The sequence below is a fragment of the Chironomus tepperi genome, unplaced genomic scaffold, assembly GCF_022539635.2.
Source record: "Chironomus tepperi strain 1889 unplaced genomic scaffold, CSIRO-AGI_Ctep_v1 contig_73, whole genome shotgun sequence".
Classification (NCBI taxonomy): domain Eukaryota; kingdom Metazoa; phylum Arthropoda; class Insecta; order Diptera; family Chironomidae; genus Chironomus; species Chironomus tepperi.
Genome location: NW_027226195.1, coordinates 1,406,429 through 1,427,442, shown reverse-complemented (window position 1 = coordinate 1,427,442; position 21,014 = coordinate 1,406,429). Strand labels below are relative to the sequence as shown.

The following is a 21,014-nucleotide window of genomic DNA, read 5'->3' as shown; positions in this document are numbered from 1 at the left end:
TGTTTATGACTTTATTATTATTCATTCCATTCCATTCATTCATTTATTAGATGCCTCGCTGCTTGCCTCTGCCTGCTTGCCTGCCTTTGCTGTTATTGACATAATCAAAATTATTATTATTTTTATCGTCGTTGATTTCGTTTTTTTTGTTGGTATTATTAATTTCGTTCTCAAATAAACATTAATATGGGAAACATCAATAAAAAATTTTTGTTGGTTTGGTGCGAATCTTATGATGGTGAGGAGCTGCAGTTTGTCTTTTATTCCGTTATCCTACGTTCTATCATAAAATGATCAGTTTTATGATACAAGCATAAATTCTAGATTTTAAGAACTATTGACAGAAATTCGAATGCTTAAAGGCCGCCATGAATAGAATGTGTTACCGGATTTTACAAAATTCGACTCCAAACCAGTGTTACATCGACCTAGAGACGTTGTATTTTGCCTTCTCTTCAATGTGAGCCTTTTATGTAGTTTACATTTAATGACATGTCTGGCAGTAAAGTAATAACCCATCCTTAACTGAAACTACCTGAGTTGAATCCTCACGAATCTTTGTAAAAGGTCATACTAGGAATTCGTTGATCTTGATCAAAGATTAAAGTTGATTCGACTACTTCTAAAACCCTTTCTAAATCTTAGGCCGACTAACATAATCTTAGTGTGATTTTGATTGGAAAGGATTCTATTAGATTTGATATAATAAGAACGGCGGCACACTAGCAAATCGTAAGAAATCTCAGGTATACAAATGTTGTACAATCTGTAGGTTTGAGTATCGTTACTGTGGCTCCCAAAATAGAGCATAGGTTGGATGCATAGGTTCTAGTCATCAATATTAGGATTGAAAGTATTCCTGCTGTAGATGATTTAGAGAAGCTACAAGTTTGAAGGATCAAAAACCAAGAAGTAAAAGGTCAATCAAAAGAAGGATTTACAGCGGATTTTAGCTATTCAATATAAGTTTATAAAGTCCTTATATATAGCTTGTGGGAGGTCATGGATCACAATTGATCTGTACGATCAGCGAAGTTAGTAAGTAAGTATATATCACTTGAATGCGGAAATGATGGCATATTTGACTACAAATAAAATAAATGCGCCTTAAACCAAAAATGATCAATTCTACAATAATTAATATTAGTTGCTAGCTATTATTTAATTCCATATAAATTTTCTTCCCACTGTAAATGCTCAAAAATGGTTGAACTGTGCCCCTTTAGATATCTTTTTTGGTAAAAAACTTTTAAACTGAAAAAAATTAGGTCTTATCTACTTTCGCTTGTGCACGCATTCACATAGAATTAATAAAGAAATTGCACAATCAATCAACATCAATTTATTAATTGTAGTGGAACTATAGACACATCTTCAGCGTAAGTAAAATTGATTGGATTAGACATCCAATTGTGTAATTAAATTATCAAGAACATTCTTCGGCAATTATTTAATGAATTTACTTTAACTAAATTGAGATATACATATGTTTTTTATTGTTAAAGAAGGAATGCTCAATAGCCCAACATGACGCACGCAAATGTTTATTTATTTACTTATACATGAGAATCATATTTCTTATTGCATAATCATCCTTCTTTTTTTCACTCATAATACTCATCATCATCATCAGATCCCCGTCAACAACACTCAAAATATGTTTATTGAAAAAACATTACCATTGACCGACAAAGGATCGTTTGTGTTTCCATATATACATTAATACATTCATCGATAGAGTGTGTGGCACATGTGATGATGCAGAGTGATTCCCGTACTTAACAGAGAAAGATTTTTTTAGAGTAAAGAATTTAAATTGACTTTTTATTCACTCAAACTTCTTTTTCCAGCTGTATACATAGATGAATGTGTGTATTTACTGCATTAAACAACTCATTCCCTGCTTAATTCACAATTCAGTAAGAAGAGGTTTTTGTTTACTATACACGGAGCCGTAGCATATAATGTACATGTTTATGAACTTTTTTTATATTATTCTCGATTAGCTCTTTTGTAGCCATTTCCAGAGACTTGAAGTTTTGTTTACATTAATGATGAGAAATTCTCAATGAAAAACTTTCTTTCTTCTTTACATCCACTTCTTTTACATTTTAGAAGAGTGAAAATGATAACTTAATTCAGCAGAAATGATTTGTTTGGATAATGAAGTAATTGAAAATCTTTTATTGTGTTGAAATGAGATGAGAATTTCCAAACAATTAACTTTTCATGAGAATATTTTTAAGATTCAACATTTTTTTCTAGTTTTGTGGATGTTAATGAATAGATAATTTTGGAGAATTGTTCTGATCTAATTAGTCTAGTTGAGTATTTTAGATAGTATTGAGGAAATAGAATGTTACTTTTATTGTTGAGAATGTAGTAGAGAGTTCGTAAACCTCAGGATAAACCTTGAAATACTTGATATAATCTGCAATAATTCATCAATCCTTAATTCACGAAGATCTAGATTTGAGATTGATAATTTGATCTAATTTTTAGTACAACTCTAGATTTTTGTTGGTTATGGACTGTTGCCTGTAATTCACCTCCTACATCCGAACAGCACAACGTGTTCGCTAGAGCATTTTTAAACCATTAATCGTATTATCGATAAGACGCGAAGTTGCCCAGACATGTCAACAATGATGGCTGATTTCGATCCATTTTAAGGCTTTTTCGATAGCTTTGTAGTCCATAATCACTTTATGATAATCTTTGTGATAACAAAGTATCCAATCAGAAAACATTGATCTATGGATACTTAATTTTGGTACTTAATAACTTGAGTCATGGACTGTATAGCAGAAAAATAATGTTTTCCCAACAACTTGTTCCGAACGAGGATTGAACCCGCCATTCGACGATTTACGGTTGTATGCTCTTACAACTAAGCTATCAGGATTGTTTTAGAGTATTTGGCAGAATGCCAATTTCAACTATTAATCAGCTCAAATGGTTTCTAGACAGTGTAGATATTTACCGTTGATGAGAATTTAATTGGAACTTTGATGATCATAGCCGAGTCGAATATTTTGTGAAGTCAGAACGTTTCGAATCAACATTTTCAAACAAATTCTGTGTCGACTTAGAGCTGTAGACTTGTCCGTTCAAAATAAATTGCATTTTTCAGTTAATCAATCTAATTTGACTAAGTTCAGCATCAAAATCATATTAAGCAATAACTCATAAAAGACAATTTTCTGGAAAATATTAACTCGAAGTCATCCACAACCCCCAATACATTTCCCAAAAACAGTTGGCATATTTGAGTACCACAAGAAACTACGTCGTATGTTTACTAAAATTATCTTTAAGATGTTCTAAGCAAATGTGATATTTGATCCACACAGTTGTCCATATTTTGTTCATATATCATCACATTTGGAAATCCCACAGCAAATATTTATGTGGACAGATTGAAAGGATGTTTGTTGATTTATTTACATAAACAGAATGTGTTTCTATCTGTGAATGCAATATTGAGATTGACCTTATCTCTAGGAATTTGTTTAGATTCTCTGAGTAAATCATTTGAAATGTTTAATATTAAGAAAGGGAGTCCTGGGTTTTAATAATTTTGTGATAATTGAATAATGTTATGGGAATAAACTGAATTTGCTCTTTGGTATATGAAACAGAGTTGCAAAACAGACACCTGTGACAGGCAAAATTATGATTTTCTTACAAATCCATACAAATTATCAAGAATTTGTATAGTTTTTGTCTGTCACAGGTGCCAGTTTTGCAAATCTGATATGAAACCTTTTGTTACATACCCGAACAGCTAGTAAAGGCAAATTTAATTTCCCTCTGTAAAAGTAGACAAAGAACAGCTGGAATATTGCATTCAGAACACCTTCAAGTCTTGCCATCAAGACGTCGATGTAATGGCGCCATACAAAATTGCACTGCTCGGGATAGTTTCTTTATTTTCAAATTGTCACTTTAAGAGTCACATTTCATTGTGAAGCTCAAAAATGTATGACTTAGAACAAATGACAGATACTCTAGTTTCATCTAAAATGAGAAGTCGACTTCTATTTTGTATGGAAAAAATGACTGATTCTATATGAAATTCGATTTGATTCCGAGCTCTGACTGATACAGGAAAATCGTTTAAAATCAATCTTGGCATATAACAGTTGAGGATTATTTAAATCTATTTAATGCTTACAGAATTTAGCAACAATTTTTGATTAAATCAGCAAATTTGACATAATAACATCTCCAGCTTTATGTCTCATAATATCATGCTGGTATTAGGGCTTCTCGGAGTCTCGGTTTTGACAAATTCTCGGGACAGAGACCGGGAAGTTTTGGTTTCGATATCCAGAAGCCTTAGTGGTTATTGTTTTGTTGAGGACCTTCTGCCTTACTAGCAATTATTATTATTATTATTATTATTTTTTTATTCATCTTTCCTCTCTTAAATCAAGTGACAATGTTACTAGAACAATTACAATTACTTTACCGAGCAGCACAATCTGATAATCCATATTTTTCGCAGAGAAAATGACTCGAAATCAGCCGTCACGATGTTATCAGGTCAACTATGCATCCTACTGTTAATACGGTGATATAGCTTCATGCAGTATGTCTATAGTGCACACGCTGTGCTGCTCGGAATTGTATTCAAAGCCTCAGCATATTTAAATATTTAAAGACCTCTATTTTTCACATTAAATTGCTCATTAGAATAAAATGCAGCTCTAAAACATTGAATTCAACCTCCTTCTAATATTATTTTTGAATTAAATTAATGTCACATCATATTTTCCACACATGCATACAGTTTGTTTGATGAGAAGATGAGAAAGAAAAAAATAACGCAGCACAAAAAAAAGGGTTTTAATGCCACACATGAATTATGAGATGATTTATTATAAGAGTTGAGATTTTACTTCACACATAACAGAATTAAGTGAAATAATAGAGATGTAGAAGAATTTATTACTTCTTTATAAATATTAATGCCGATGAAAAGTCCGCCTTTAATGAATATATAAGATCATCAATTATTAAGCTAGTGAATAAAGCATCAATGCACGGATTAATATTTCTTTGAATCGATAATTCAATTCTCGCCAAAAAAAAACATAAAAAAGTTCATCCGACGAATAATGGAATTAAATACAGCAAAATTTTTCGCATAAATCTTCACCCGAAGTACGAAAAAGAGGAACGAAACGGAAATAAAAAAAAAAAAATAACAAGAATCTACATGAAAATCCTCTTAATCTATTTTACATTATATAAATTGCTAACTTTTCCTATGGCGTTTGAAAATTGCTTTTATCAAAGATTCAAGGCAACAAGCAAAAAGTGTATATGAGATGGCAAAGATTTAGAACTATATGCGCAGGACATAAAATCGTTCGTGTAATGTAAAAAGGATATATACGAGTGTATATGTGTGTGCTAAAAGGAAATAGATATATTTTCGTGTCAACCAATCAGGATGCGCCATCATCTATCAGTAATATTTGTTCTCTATAATTTTTAATTTTTCTCAGTGGGATTAATCTGTTTACAGGGATGCTGACTTGGGGATTTGTGAGGATATTTGTGCTGTATATGCTTTTAGAGATGGGTCACGTAAACAATGACTGGGATCATTGAGTTTATTATTTAAAACCTGTAAAATTAGGAGCATTGCTCAAAAATTTACCAGAAAACTCAGTTCCAGCATTGAAGAATCGTAAGTAATTCACCTAAGTACACCCTTAATAAGACATAATAAGTATGATTTTAAACATCAAACACAAACTTCTATGTTTCATATATTTAAATGAGGATAAACATTTCTCTAGCAACTTTATTTTAAAGAACTACTTTCTATTTAGTTATTCAGGTGCATCTAAAATGCCAGACATAAACACAATTTTCATCTTTCAATCAAGTGCTCAAAGGTAGACAATATTTTGATGAAATCGGATCTACTTACTTCATATTTAAAACAAAAATATTAAACAATTTTTCAATGTTTATAAATTTTTAAACTCAAAGATTATTCTATCACATGATTTATTTAAATAAATAAACTTTACAGCATGCTGCGAGTAAGTTCACCTAAATTATAAATTCATGAATGAAAATAGTCTATAATTAGAAAATATGTAGGTAAGTAGAACGTAAATATTACTGAAAATTAAGAAGACCACTGCATATTTTGTGTAGAAAATTGAGACTTTTTAATGCTAGATAGAAAGCAGAACTCGAAATTGACTTAGATTTTGTATGAGTCAACTCGACTGCATGTAAAATTCAAGTCGACTTCGAGTTCTGGTAGAAAGAAACAGTGAAATCGACAAAATCCTACTATTTATGATATTTAAGCAGAGTTAAGGTATCCTTTTCACTCGAGACCATGCTCTTTATCTGCTACAGAATGTTGTCATAAAGCTAGCTAACAGGCAAAGAGCATGCTTTTAAGGTTTAGAAACACCACTACGGTACCCACAAGCGTTCTTCTTATCTGTTACTGGCTTCAACTGTTTTTTTTTTTTAAATTCTTAAGCAATGATGCACAAACCTGAGTTGGTAAGGCTTGAGTAAGACTTTAGAAGCCCAAATCAGATAATTCTACAACGAAGTCTTGCCAACTCTGATTTAAAAACTGTGCTTCGCGACATACAACTGTGCGTCGTTGTTTCAGGTGTGTCATGATCAACATTAAAGTATTAGCTGGATTTTAATAAACCGGAGTAGTACCAGTCGGTTAATTGATTCAAAATCCAACATCACCTTAGTCTGAGACTAGATCTTTTGATCGATTAACTGAATTGTGCTGTTCAAGTTAACTTTATGGAAAAACAAACATATTACTGTAACGTATAAAAACAGAAACAGACAATATTTTTCACTTTTGAACACTTAAATCAACACATTATCAACACAGAAGTTGACTCAACAACCTTCCAACATCTCGAAATCGAAACACAATTTCATGACTAGATAAGAACAAAAATTAAAACATTCCATCCATTGTACATCCCTGTGTCACCGTACTTGAAAGCTTCAAGCAAGCGCTCTTAAGCTAACATCTAACACAAACATAACCGAATGGAAAATCGAACATGGAAAAATCAAATAAAAAGCCACACTCATAATTTGATAAGTAAAAATCAAAAGAAAAGTTAATGCTTTGCGCATGACAACAATGATGGTTATCAATTTTTGAATTTTTGCAATCTGCTGTTGTGCTACATAGCAATTATCCTCTCTCCGCCAGCATGATGTTTTAAATAAAATTTTTTTAGTATGAAAGGATCATCACGATAAGACGGTTAAGGACCTTAGTCATAATTTTTTTAAGCAAATTTCCTGATTTTTTTTATATAAAAAAGTAAAAATTTTTTTGTACATAAAAAAAAAGTTTTTTTTTCTACCAAAAAATCATATAAAGGATGATAAGAAGAAGCTGTAGCATAACTCACACATGTATATGATGTAAGGAGAGTGAGCGATATAAAGGATATAGAATAGAATATATATATATAAAAAAATATAACATAGAAAAGGATATAGGGAGGTTGTGGCTTACGTGACAGCAAAAATAACATCAAGAAAGAAGAGCGAATCAAAATTCAATCTCGTTGCCGTATAGTGAGTGTGTAACAAAAAAATAAAAAAATGGGGTTCGTTATATGATTTTTCACCATCTGATAAATCAGTGGGTTGGTTGAACTCGCATTGTGATGTTGTCCTTTCTTAAATAAGGATATAGTTTTTGCAGATATTTAATATTTTTAAAAAATAGTGAACTGTGAGTGAATTTGACACAATTATTTAGTGTGATTTGACATCCTTACTACTTAGTGACACAAGAATCGCGTACAGCATCCAAAAACAAAGGATATTAAATTAAAAAAAAATAATTTTTGTCGACTTAATAAAAATGGAACTAACAACAAGTGCCACAAACATGAGCGAAGGTATGTACTCAAGTGTTTTCCAAAAAAAAATTTAAGACATCGATGAGCTGTACATAAGATAAAAATTTGTGAACGGATCACGACAAGCCTCATCTGATCTATTGCATATTTATATTTATTCAATTGGGACTCGTTATTTGACTTTGTGTTCGAATAATTCAGTCTCATCTCTCACATATCACTTTCGTGTGAGGCAGTTTATTGAAGATACTTTGACAAGCACAAACTCCAAAAATGTCTTTAAAATTTGCTTTTATAGAGAAACGCTCAACGTCACCAAATCTATTCACATTTCCACAATCAAAGCTTCTATCGTGGCCTGCTAATTTACATAGTCCAGTTAAGACACAAAAGGAAACACAAAATTCAGATTTAATTAAAGTGAAGAATGTACAAGCTAATAATAATGATGGTAATGGAACGCAAAATAATCGCAAAAATCATCTATCAACACTTGGATTGTCGTGTGTCGTGTGTGGTGATACAAGTTCTGGTAAACATTATGGAATCTTGGCATGCAACGGATGTAGTGGCTTTTTTAAACGAAGTGTCAGGAGAAAATTGATTTATAGGTGAGTTTGGTGACTTGTGAAATTTATTTATAGGAATTTTATTTTTAATTAAGAGAAGTCGTTTAAAATGTGAAATAATTAATTGCATCTTGGTGTGGACATTCTAAGGTTTAGAGATTGTGATTTAATGGAACATAAATCTCAAGTTTTTAATGATTTTGGAAATTTGTTAGTTTAAAAAATTTGGAAATTAACAAAAAGTTTGATTTAAAAAACAAAAATTCAGAATATTTTGAATCAAATTCTGAATTATTTAAGTTTGAAGAATAGACAATTTTCTGAGAATTTTAGATCAGACTTTAACACAATTTGTGGATTTTGTGAACTTGAAAATTGTAAATTTGAAAGAAAAATGAACTAAAAAATTATCTAAAGAACACTAATTTGTTACAAAATAGAAAACTATACAGTTTTACATGAGAAGTGCGACTCAAATAAATTTTCAAAATATTCTGTAACATTACCTCAATTCATTATTATCGAAAAATAATTTCAAATTGTTCAAATAAGCTCAATATTCTTAAAAATTGTAACTTGCGCTTGCCTCTTTTAATAATTCTCATTAATGTGTCATGTTTCACCGAATTTTTGTTAATATTTTGGATTTAAATGTTAGATAAGAGAATACAGCAATTTAGTCTACTAGTTACATAGTTCACTTGCTACTTATAACTCTTTATCGATAACCTTTACCGGATGTTTAGCTTTATCTACTCATTTGACGTTTTCGATAAGAATTAGTGATCTGCCCGAACGACACAAATTGAAAAGTTGTTAAAAAGGTTTCGCTTTAAGAGTTCTTTAAGTCTCCGTCATGGATAACTTTATTAACACCAAATGGAAGCATCCTGTATTTGACAATAATTTTGATTCCTAATAAAAGCGCTAATAAATTTATCCGTGACGAATACTTGAAGATTATGATGTGGCCTTCTTGACTTGCTTTGCAAGGTCTGGTCAAATATTAGGATACTTGTTGGGATCGAAGTAGAATCTAGTATGAACTGAAAAGAATCTGGGTAAATCTCCGTAAAAAGGGAACTGCAAAAATTGACTAAAAATTTTCTAAATCGACTAAGAATTGTTTGTCATAGATCTAGGATTAAAATTTGATTTACCCATCTACCTTTTCACATAAAATCCTAGTTCATTTCCATGTCGGATACTGACGCAATTTTTTTGAAAAGATTTGAATCAAAATTAAATATTTACGAGGAAAGCCAATTTAATTTTAAATTGTGGAACAAGACTGTGTTGACAGTAATGCACTTGATTTTGGAATTTGGCAATTAGCCAGCGATATTTCTGGTCGGCTATAGAAGAACTATATCAGTGTTAGAACTAATCATTAAGTTAACATTAATATGCCTTTAGTTAGTTTTTAAATATTTTTATCTTCTCAGGATAAAGCTATCAAATTAAATAAGTAAGAGTTAAACAAATACACATAATCAGCAATATTCCGTTTCTCGTAGGCCAAAAAAATTGTTCCTTTCAAAAAATTCTTTAAAGTTTCCATCCATAATAAGCTTAAAACTCACTTTTTCATCTCAAATTTTTTCCTCGATACAAATTCAGTAGTGTTGTAGAAACAATCAATTATTGTAATTTATTCAAGTTGTTTTGACTTTCCATCCATCCACTTGTTCATCCATTCATTTACTCATTCACTTGTGTATCTGTGCACAGACAATGAATCCTACTAAAAAACAAATTTCTGAGCAGATGTGAAAGCAGAAATTTCCTAATCTTCCTCAATTCAATTGAAAAGACTTAGTTAGTGAGTAAAAATTAATCATTTTTGTAGTGTGATCAAGGGATTATGTGCGATTCTATTCTTCACATCTTCTCTTTAATTTTTAAAACATTTTATGCTTCTATCCTACGTAATGTGTCAAAATAAAATAACAAAAAAAGATAGATGTTGATATAAAACTGCCTCAAAATCATTTATAATATTTGATATGTGTGTTCAGAAAGTATTTAGCAGTATAATTGAGCAGCACGGAGGAAGAAAAAAACATAAAAAAATCTCTAAATCATTACACAATGTCTTCATATCCCTCGAGAGCAATAACAATTTACCGTACCGAACAAAAAAAAACGGCACTTTACCAACTGTGACCACCTTTTAGGGAATAAAATTATATTTAAATAGATATTAATAAAGATGTATGACTTATCAGGGGTTGAATCGGCAAATATAGCGTAGCAGGTTTAAGGATTACATCGAAACAAAGTTTCAAGTATTCGTCCCTTTCAAAAAAAGTGTCATACATTACAATTTAATGATAACAGAACAGTAACGAAACTGTAATATAAAATGATATTACATTTAGCAGGTGATTGCTGTTTTGATGACGATCATAAAAAGAAGAATGAATAGCAAATTTTATTGAAGCTTGTTATGAGTGGATGTTATGTGCAGTTTGTCGTGTGCTGAACTTGCTTTCTATTGGAATTAAATGCAGATTAATTTTGGTTCTATTGAAGTAGGCTCTAATTGTACATGGAACGACTTTTTGAAATTGACTTTTCCATACCAAATCCGAAGATATTGCAGTACTAACCTGAGTGTTTCAAATGAATAAGGCTTAGTTAGTGTGAATGCTATATGAATACAGTTTCCATTTAGTGATAAATCAAACTTTACATGCGAATTCATGTTCACTTAAGAATTGTAGTAACTTAAGTTCATGATTCGTCAAATACAAAAAATCAGACTTTCTAGCTTGAGCTTTAATTACAATTGCGATACTATGATGCTATATATTAAGCCAACTTACCTACATTAATGAATTTCCACTTAAATTACACAAATTTTCACGAATATTTCAATATTTTTGTTTACATTTTCTTGAAGTTCAAAATTTGAACTTGAATATTTTCTTCAGAAATTTTCAAAATTTAACGGTCTTTTTGTAGATTTTTTAGTAAAATTCACAATTAATTACATTATTTGCATTATTGTTAATGTTCAGCCATTAAGGCAATTAATATTCATACATCTTCTAACTCAATTCCCTCAACAGAAGCTTTTTCATTCCCAAAAAGTCGCTTTTTCCTACCCAAAATCACTCTTAAAAAACAAAACTCACAAAGAAAAATCATCTTTTTTAAGTCTGTCAAATTTATCTCTTCCTGCGTGAAATTGAATTAAGATGGAAGGCAATTAAGATGCCATTTATTCTTATGGTATATAATAAAAAAACATTACGAGAAAAGATAAAAATCCTCAAATGAAAATTTGCCTTAAAACTTTTTTTTTCTGTTTCATTTCCATCGCAAGGCATAAAGGAACAGAGAAAAGAAGAAAAATTGTGTCGTGAGTGGAGATGGGAAAGAATCAATTTTCTCAAAATGGCTACACACTTATGATGTTGAAATGTCACCCAAACGCACAGGCACAAAAATCCATCCTCGTTCTTAACAATGAATTTAAATTAATTGAATTTGATGAGATTTTCGTGACTGTATGACTGCGCACGCAAATTTAATTTTCTTATTATTATGGGGATTATCTTTCATTTATCGACGAACACAAAGCATTAGTCAGACCCAGGAAACGAGCAAAAAAAATTTTCACATTCCAAAAAAAATCATCAATTTCCTCTTTTGTGGAGTTCTTTGATTTGATTTAAAACTTCCCGCTATGGCTTTTTATTCTTGTACAGTACAAGTCGATAGAATTATATTCCTTAATATTATTCAGGTCACATCATCCTCTTTTGCTTTATATCCCACACCCAAGTTGAATTGTGAACTTTTTTTTTGTCATGACTATACATATACATATAATGTTCAGCGCATCTACTATGCGCCCGAAATATAAAAAATTTTCAGCACGTATTTGCAATGTTAAGTACCTCCTTGCTTGCCCTGGAGATTCTCTTTTTTTGTTGTTATAAGCGGATAATAAAATCACATTTTGTGTATGAATAAATGGTTGAATTTTTTGTGTATAGTAGATATATATGCTTACTACGTCTGCTTGTGTCAGTCACTTCATCGAATTCAAATTTATATTTAGTTGAGTGATGGTGATTTGATGATTTGGATAGAACAAGTTTAGACTTTATAATGTTGCATTTAACATTATTATTATTGCATTTATGTGTGACTGGAACTGGTTATGTATGAATAATATTGTGAATTTATGGGTATAAAGGGTAGATATTCAAGCAACCAATATGGAAATTTTATTCATAGGAAATTTTTATTAATTCCTGCATTTTTTTGAGACTTTCTAAAATATTGTACAAATTAAATGTCATTGATATTCTGGACTCATCTTTTTGTGCCAAAATATCGTTTTTAACAGTTTTTGCAATGGATACACCCATTTTTTTGTTGGAAGTTAGTCAACTTATTATTTGCATTATAAACTTGAAACTATTGGGATATTGAGGAACATTGGCATATTAATGCCGCTTGGGTATGCAATCAAAAATTATGTGGAGCTTCTCAAATCCTTGTTATATCGACAACAATCTATGCAATGGCTTTCAGATCGGTCTGTGGCTGGAATCGGACTCTCGTCCGAACAATAGAGTTAAATTGATATCCGATCTGTTGTCTAATCACTCGGCAATAGAATCCTAAATATCGGATTTGCAGATTTGCCTATTTCAAGCTTAAAACTCCATATTCCACTTTGCTCAGACAGATTCTAAAACTGAACATACGCTAAATAGATAGTTTTTAATATAACACAGTGATAAACCGACTGTGTGCCGCTGCACACTAGTAGGTACGGCTTCGGACTATGCAAACCATCAAAGTGTGCCGCAAAAAAGGTTGTTTATCAGTAACTTAAGTATTTGTTTGTCTTGTTATAAGACTGACATCACGAAGACATTACATGTTCCTAGAAACAGACCTGTACAGTCAAGTCGGGATGTGATTGCTTGATAATTGCCTATACTTTGATTCAAAATTCAAAATTTAAATTCAAAAACATTCAAACACAATTATTAATAGTAAAAAATATGTCACGAATTTAATATTAAGGGTTTTTGACTTTAAATGGACACAAACCAAATCAACAGCACCAAAAAACATTAACATATGATATGAACATTATCATGTATTAACCATTAATTAAACTACATTCCGTTTAAGTTGCTTAAATTTTTTAATAAGCCATTTAAATTCTTAAAGTACCGCACATAGACGGCATACGACAAATATTATGCAAAAGACCTTTAAAAAAATTAAATTCATCAGTCAGTGCCTTAACAGCTTTGAATTTTAAATGTAATTTAATTAATAGTATCAATTTTTAAAATTGGCCCCTTTTGTAATGCAGAGAATAAAAAGCCAGGCGACAAAAAAAATTGAATTTTCAATTGTTCGCTTTGATTCCATTACATCCGCCTTTTTTTTCATCGTCTCCCTACTCAATTTTCATTCCTATTTATACAGAAAGTGCCAAAAAAATTGTTCTTGTTTTCAAATGCATTAAATATTCGATCCCGGGTGTCTCTTACTTAATCCATTGCTTTGCATAAATATACAAAAGGAATTGATTTTTTTTTCATCATCCCACAATTGACGCTATTTTTGAATTCAATGTGTTCTTTGGTTTGTGACAGAAGCTGCATATGGATGGAAAGAAAAAAATTTGTAGATTTTGGTGACTTAGAGGAATTGAATTTTTATACCTGTTAGGGTAAGTTGAATGGAAGGGTCTGTTGTGTTATAGAATTAGGGGTATCGTGGCTTATAGAGGGACATTTAGCAGTTTTGAAGTCATTCATTTGTGGACGAATGGCTAGACAATAAACCTGACAATAAACCTGTTTGTGACCACTTCCTATACATTACAACTGTTAGATTTGTTGTCCAAAACAACAATAAGAGCTATTTAATAAGCGCTGGATAGATAATGAAGGTTTAAGTATGCTTTATGTCATGAACCCTAACAACCCTCAGTAGCTCAGGTAGCTCAGTAGTAGAACATCTGATTTAATCTCGTAAGACATGCGTTCGAGTCCCATTTGAGCTATGTTGTGAAGAAGTGTATGTTCTTTCTCTAGAACCTTAGAAGAAGTAAAGTTCCGAACAAAACAGCATAGGTTAGGTTCAATTCCCAAAAAGGCTAACTTTGATGATTTTATTCAATGTAGCCAATTCAACAAAAATTTAAACAAATTTCGTGACTTTCAAGAGCATCAAACACTCACAAAACACCAAACGCAAAAAAGCAAGTTCCTAATGACTCTAATCAATTTGTTAACATTTTTCAATTCTAAAACAATTTGTCAATAGAAATTAAATGGAAAATTGCAGCAATATAGCAACACTAGCATTAAATTAGTTAGGGTTGATTATCATTCAATGTTTGCAGTATGCCGTTCATCCCTTAACACTCAAACCCCTCGTAATATTTATTTTTATATTACATTATGTTATTATGGGTTCTCATAAAAATATTCTATGCCTCATATGCGACAGTAATGCAATAAAAATATAACAAAAAAGAGATTTCGGGTCGATTTGAGTGATTGAAATCAGAGTATGAAGATATTTTTACCGTAAATTGGTCTTTTATTACCTACTTCACTTTTAATTAATCTTTCAACAACACAAATGTATATCCAAAAATAATTTTTTTTAGTTGCATATTAAAAAGTTTTGTTGTGATGAATATTTAGTCATTTATGAATAGTGCCTTAAAAGAGTTTGGGGAAACTTGGTATTTATAAATTTCTGAACAGTCTTGTGGAGTGCTTGGATGTCACATGTCTGTAAATTAGACCAAAATACGAGTTTTGGACCATTTACATGTTTAAATGCCAACTACATATCGTGTGGGGTTTCGGTCGAGGGCTGTTAAGTGCCTTAGTAGAGCAATCTGCAATGTGCTGGGTCAAATTTGGTTTGATAGTTCGGACGTTATCGGTTCGAATCCTTTATTAATTGCTTACTTCGCTGGCCGTACATATCAATGGTGATCCGTCACTTAGTTGGCTTCTGAAGTTGCCAATTAGGTTTCGAATCTTGAAATTTCTTATTTTCCGTAACAACTAAATGACCAATCTCATGAGTATGCGTAGATAATGGAGCCTGTTCAATCAAATTTTTTGAGCATGCTCCATGTCTGTCGGAATTTCATTTAATTTTACCAATACCGCTCGGGCAAAGCATTCTCAAAATCACAAAATCTTGTCTCAGATGGCAAAAATTGATGCTATAGCAAAAAAAAAAGAGAAAGTCATTCACATTCAGCAATTCCATCTCTCCATCCTACAAAATATTATTATTTTTGGAATCAATCAAAACACACATCATAATTGAATTGAAATGGGATTGATTTGATCGGCATTGGCATTATATACAACAATAAGAAGAGTAGGAACCAAAAATGTAATGCAATGTAATGGAAGGTGGTTTAGGGCTTAACTACATAATAAAATCATTTTTCAATAGCTGCTGCAACTTGAATTGTGTAACAAAAATTTTTGTTTGAAGAGGATGAGAATGGCTGAATGTTTTTATGTTTTTTTGTGGATAATCCCACATAATACCTCAGAACTTTATTCCCTCTTCCTTTTTTGATATATTTTGTCGTCATTCATTCCTCAAAGTAAATGTCAATTGTGGATGACTTTGACGCAGTTCTGTTTGCAATTGAAAGAGTCAGAGTGAATTAAATGCTTTTTTATATAAAGACTGTGGGGTGGTCTGTGTGACTGAGTGAAAGAGATGGATTTGAGTCTTTTAATGTCCATAAATGGGACTCTTCTTAAATTAATTTGATTTAATAGTAAAGAAAGTAATTGAAGTGAAGTTTGAGGATATGTATGATGGTAAAATGGAATCCAGAACAGCACACACTTAAATTTTGTCAACATGGACAACTAAGCGGACTGAATAATAAGATCCATGCGAAGGCAGCTTTGCAGTAGATTCGAAACTCTGTGTAAGTATGTTTAATTTCAGACAAAATAAGTTTGTGCCAATCTGGGATAAATTCTTATCTGGCTCAATTTGCAAGTCTTACAAAATTCAGAGTGAGTAAACAATGCTTCTCAAACTAATATTCGCAAGACACTGATACCGAGCTGATTCATCGAATTAATATTAAGATACATAGATGGACGACTACTGAAATCCGGATCCGATCGTTCTTATAACTAGGCATTAACTAGACAACTCCTCTTGTTGTTCGCACATTCCTGGGACACATACCTCAGATGTCCCAGGAAGGGGATATCCAATTATTAAGTGTGTTCTTAGTGTTGGCTGGGATACTTATAATCGAAAAGTTATGAATTCTGTATTGCTGGCTGTAACGGTCAATTCAGATCCATGACTTCCCTCTGATGTCGCCCGAAATTGGCTCTTTTAATTGCCAATCAGGAATAGCTCATGTTAGTCATAGATTTGATTTAGCTCATAATCCAAAAAAACCTTTACTTATGTAGCTATACACAACAGTTAACTTCCAATCCTCTCCATTTAACCATTCCCAAATTAATGTTAAGAAAATGTTAATTGGTATTCAAATTAAACACCTCAGCATGAGTCAAACATATTTGAATTTTTTTTCAATATCTTTAATCTTCAAATCAGTAGTTATGTTTTATTGCTGGTTCACTAATTAAGAGGTGTCAATATCATAAGAAAATGATACAAAATTATAATTCGAGTCATTAACCAAATTTATAAAAAAATATTAAAAACAAACACGAAATGCTACATGACAGTTGCAGCATAGACATAAACTTGTTTCGATTTGACTATACAGCATGTTTCATTTTTCATCATGCTGTGAAGGTTTTAAGGTCTGACATTTTTTTTATATTTCTCTACTTTATGTTGCTTGTTTTCATTCCAAATGTTGTCATTACATTGTAAATTATTTGCCAATTCACTGACTCCTAATGCTTCATCCTCTTTAAAATCAAAGAAAATTATTTTCATGTACAATTGTTGTTGGAAGTGAAAAATATCCACTTAATCTCTAATTCAATTATATAGCCATAATACATTGTAGATTGATTGAAGAGCAAGTGGAATCAAACCATTCGTATGAGTATGGCTCAGCTGCGACTAGTACATATGTTGTTATTTTGACTATATTGATTATATCAAGTACATGTTTAATCAGATTTAAATCAAATATCTTTTCCTATCTTTTGTTGGGTGTTTGTAAGGATGGAAGGATTTAATGATCTTATGTGGGGTTGGATTACAAGTGATGTCATGAAGAAGGGTTGGAATTCTACTCCGGATAGCACAGAGAGTTGAAATTGGTGTAAAATTGTACTCAGACCAGCGTAACTCAGATCTGAGGCTGCATTTCATCAAATCTGGTCTTCCTGGTACTTTAATGGATGATTTCTTAATTCACTATTGATTTTCTTTTCGTGGAAGAGTCAAATGTGGCTCTTTGGCAGAATGGTCTTCAAAATGGTTTACTAGAATAGCATAAACAGGTTTATCGATGTAAAATCCTTTACCATGCCGATGTAGCTCTACCAAAGTTCTGATTTTAAGCCGAATTCGGCATCAAGTGAGAGTCTCTCCGGTCTGTGAATGGATTTTAGATCGATTAGCCGATTAATGATGTTCAGGTAAGTACTTCGGTACCTAATAATTGCAATACCAATTTTGCGATCATGGATTTGTGACTCGGCAAGAAAACTTTTCCACAAGTCTTTTTTTGAATCATATGCAGTAGAATAGAGGTTCACAGCCTTCCTTTGTAGACTACAGACAGTATAGTTATCTATTTGGAATTTATAGGTCCTCTGTAAGTAGAGGTCTGGCGCATCCTCAATCGTTAAATAATTGTTAGCCGAGAATCATCGTTGCGCAAATCTACATCTCATTGATCTGAATATCTAAGTTATTTTTGGCTTAAAATCAGAGTCATTCTGGTCTGGAACCGAATATTTTTCCTTTTCAATTTCGTTTGTCTTCTGGGTACTTTAATGTATAATTCCACAATTTGCTATTTATTTTCCGTTCATCAATTACAAAATCTCATTTTCAACAGACATCATTTATTAACAACCTCCTTAACGACTTCTCTTTCTCAATTTTAATTCATTGAACTCTTTCAAGTTCCTTTAATACCCAAACAGAACTAAATAATTTTTAATCATTTTCTCATTTCTTTTCATGTTCTCAACAATTCGTCGGAACCAAAAAAACAACAAAAAAAAAGATGTCAAGCTGGAACAGGTCGTTGCGTTGTTGACAAGGCGCATCGTAATCAATGTCAGGCGTGTCGATTAAAAAAATGTATGACAATGGGAATGAATAAGGACGGTGAGTAACACACTTTCTTTCCATATTCCATTCAACCTTAATTTAATATCGCAATTTTTCGATCATTCATTTGCACTGATAAAATGCCTCAAACTGTCTACGAAATGATTGTTATTGTCAGAAAATTAACGCAGAAACTTTTCGTCCGTGCTGTTCTGCTACATTTTTTTGCGTCAAATGAGAGTACAAAAGGAGGAAGACCAGGAACAGCAAAAAAAAATCTACTTTTACTATTTGAATTCCAGCTGCTTTTATTTTTGTTGCACGCGTATGTATCGTGCTGTGGTAGGAAATTTGATTGTTTTTCCCTAACCCTTAACATCCATCGACCATATGAGTGCAACAATATGCAAAACAACGGGAAAAAAATGAATCAATTTTTCATCCCACTTCCCATTAGTTTTTTTGAAGTTTCTCAAGGAAATATACAATGCTTAATACCTGGCAAAAGTATTAAAAGTTATTGAAGCATCTACAAATCAAGTTTGTGTAAACATTTCTCTTGCGCAAATCGCTTGTCAATTTTCATAAAATCATTTACGTTTGGATGAGCTTCTTCTTCTTCATTTTTTTTGTTTGAACAAATTTTACGTGGAAGTAGATTTTGATGAAAGATAGGGAAAAAAAGTCAGGTCGGTTCATAAAATTTCAACTTTCTGTTTTATTTTTTTTTTTCTGAACGATTTGAAATGGAATTTCAATAAACAAAATTTTATTTGGACTTACGGATGGATTATGATATCTGTTACAGACAATTGAATTTACACTTGGTTATGCATTTAATGTTTAATAATGATGGCTGATAAGGACAGATGGATTATTAAAGCTGTGAATGTTTGATGAAGTAATGAGAAGAAGTCCAGTTGTTTGGTTATGGTATATTTTGTCTTCTGCGCTTATGGATGAACATAATTTTGTGGTCTCTAATATGGGAATTTTGTGCTTCAACTTATGATAAATTTGCAGTGCTTTGCATAAAATTTAGTAGAAGTCGACATGAACTCGTTCCGGTTCATTAAAAACTGATTTAAATTTGCATGAAAAATCTTTCTGCTAACACTTGTGAAGTATAACATTTTATATAAGTTTCAATCAGTTCTAAGTGAACTGTGACAAACTCAATTAGATTTCGGAATCAGGAATTTCGTGTCGCTGCATATAAGATGTCCGTTGTTATTTCCTTGTTTTGACAGTTTTCAGCAATCTTCCCCGGAGCCTAGAACCTTGTAATGTCAAGAGTATTGAAAGAAATCATTGCCTTTTCCACAGTACTCTTTGGAATTAATGAGATAACAGCTTCTGGTGGGAATCGAACCTATGACCTTTTGAAAAGTGAGCGAGCATTACAGATCAACGGTGTATTGCTTAACTAATCGGCTTTATTCTCGAGTTGGAAAATTCACTTGCATAAGGTTCGATATCCTAGATTTTATGAAATCACCCTAGTAATGAGAATAGCTTGATTAAATTTTAATAAGTTAGTTCATACTCATCGTAAATTCTCAAGTTAAAGCAAAATGTCGGATCGGAAAAGCAAAATTGTCCAGTTAATAGTTGAAATTTGAGTTTCTTCTGTCCAAAAAATCAATAAACATCCAATTCCAAAGAGTCCATCTGCTTTTTAAAGTCCATTATAAATCTCCATCCAAATGACATCAACCTCTTCTCATTTTAAATAATTCTCCCTTTTAATTCCTATAAACTCAAGAAATGATGAGGCAAACATTTAAAAATCTTTCAAGTCATCCTTGTCAATTTTTTCCCTTTATTCCTATACCTGTAATATCTCAAAAGACACAAAGTATTCTATAATTCCTATTAAAGTTAAAAGACTCATCATCAAGTACCGTTTGATTTTCCATTCGAATGGAAAATTGATTGAAGTTCTTTCTCCTTTTTTTCCCTGTTCATTCCTGTTACAACATCCATTTACTTTTTCCACATCATTGTTATATTTCAAGTGCTGTCTTTATAACTTGTAGATCTTTTACCGCCGTGAGCATTAAACAATTATTATCATTTGCATGCGGCGATGGATGTAAATTATTATATTTTAATGATGATAATTCCACAATGACAAAAACTCATTCACACTTTATTAAACCAACAATAAAAAAACACACACAGTAACTGATACAAAATTAAAGTGTGTATGCAAATTTGTCATATATGGATATATATCCCACATGCATTTTTTTTTTTACTTTGAAGTCACTTTGGTTGC

General features: G+C 31.7%; 1 protein-coding gene across 4 annotated transcripts in view; it reads left to right on the top strand.

The window, feature by feature from the left end:
- The first annotated feature begins 7,246 nt into the window (after positions 1-7,246).
- Positions 7,247-21,014, top strand: part of Hr51 (Hormone receptor 51) — an 18,712-nt gene continuing 4,944 nt past the window's right edge. For all 4 annotated transcript variants that reach the window (XM_070653774.1, XM_070653776.1, XM_070653772.1 and 1 more), the window contains exons 1-3: positions 7,247-7,937; positions 8,197-8,509; positions 18,687-18,790. In XM_070653774.1, coding sequence (XP_070509875.1) covers positions 7,901-7,937; positions 8,197-8,509; positions 18,687-18,790 — 454 coding nt within the window. In that variant the 5' untranslated portion in view covers positions 7,247-7,900. The remainder of the gene's footprint in view (positions 7,938-8,196; positions 8,510-18,686; positions 18,791-21,014) is intronic.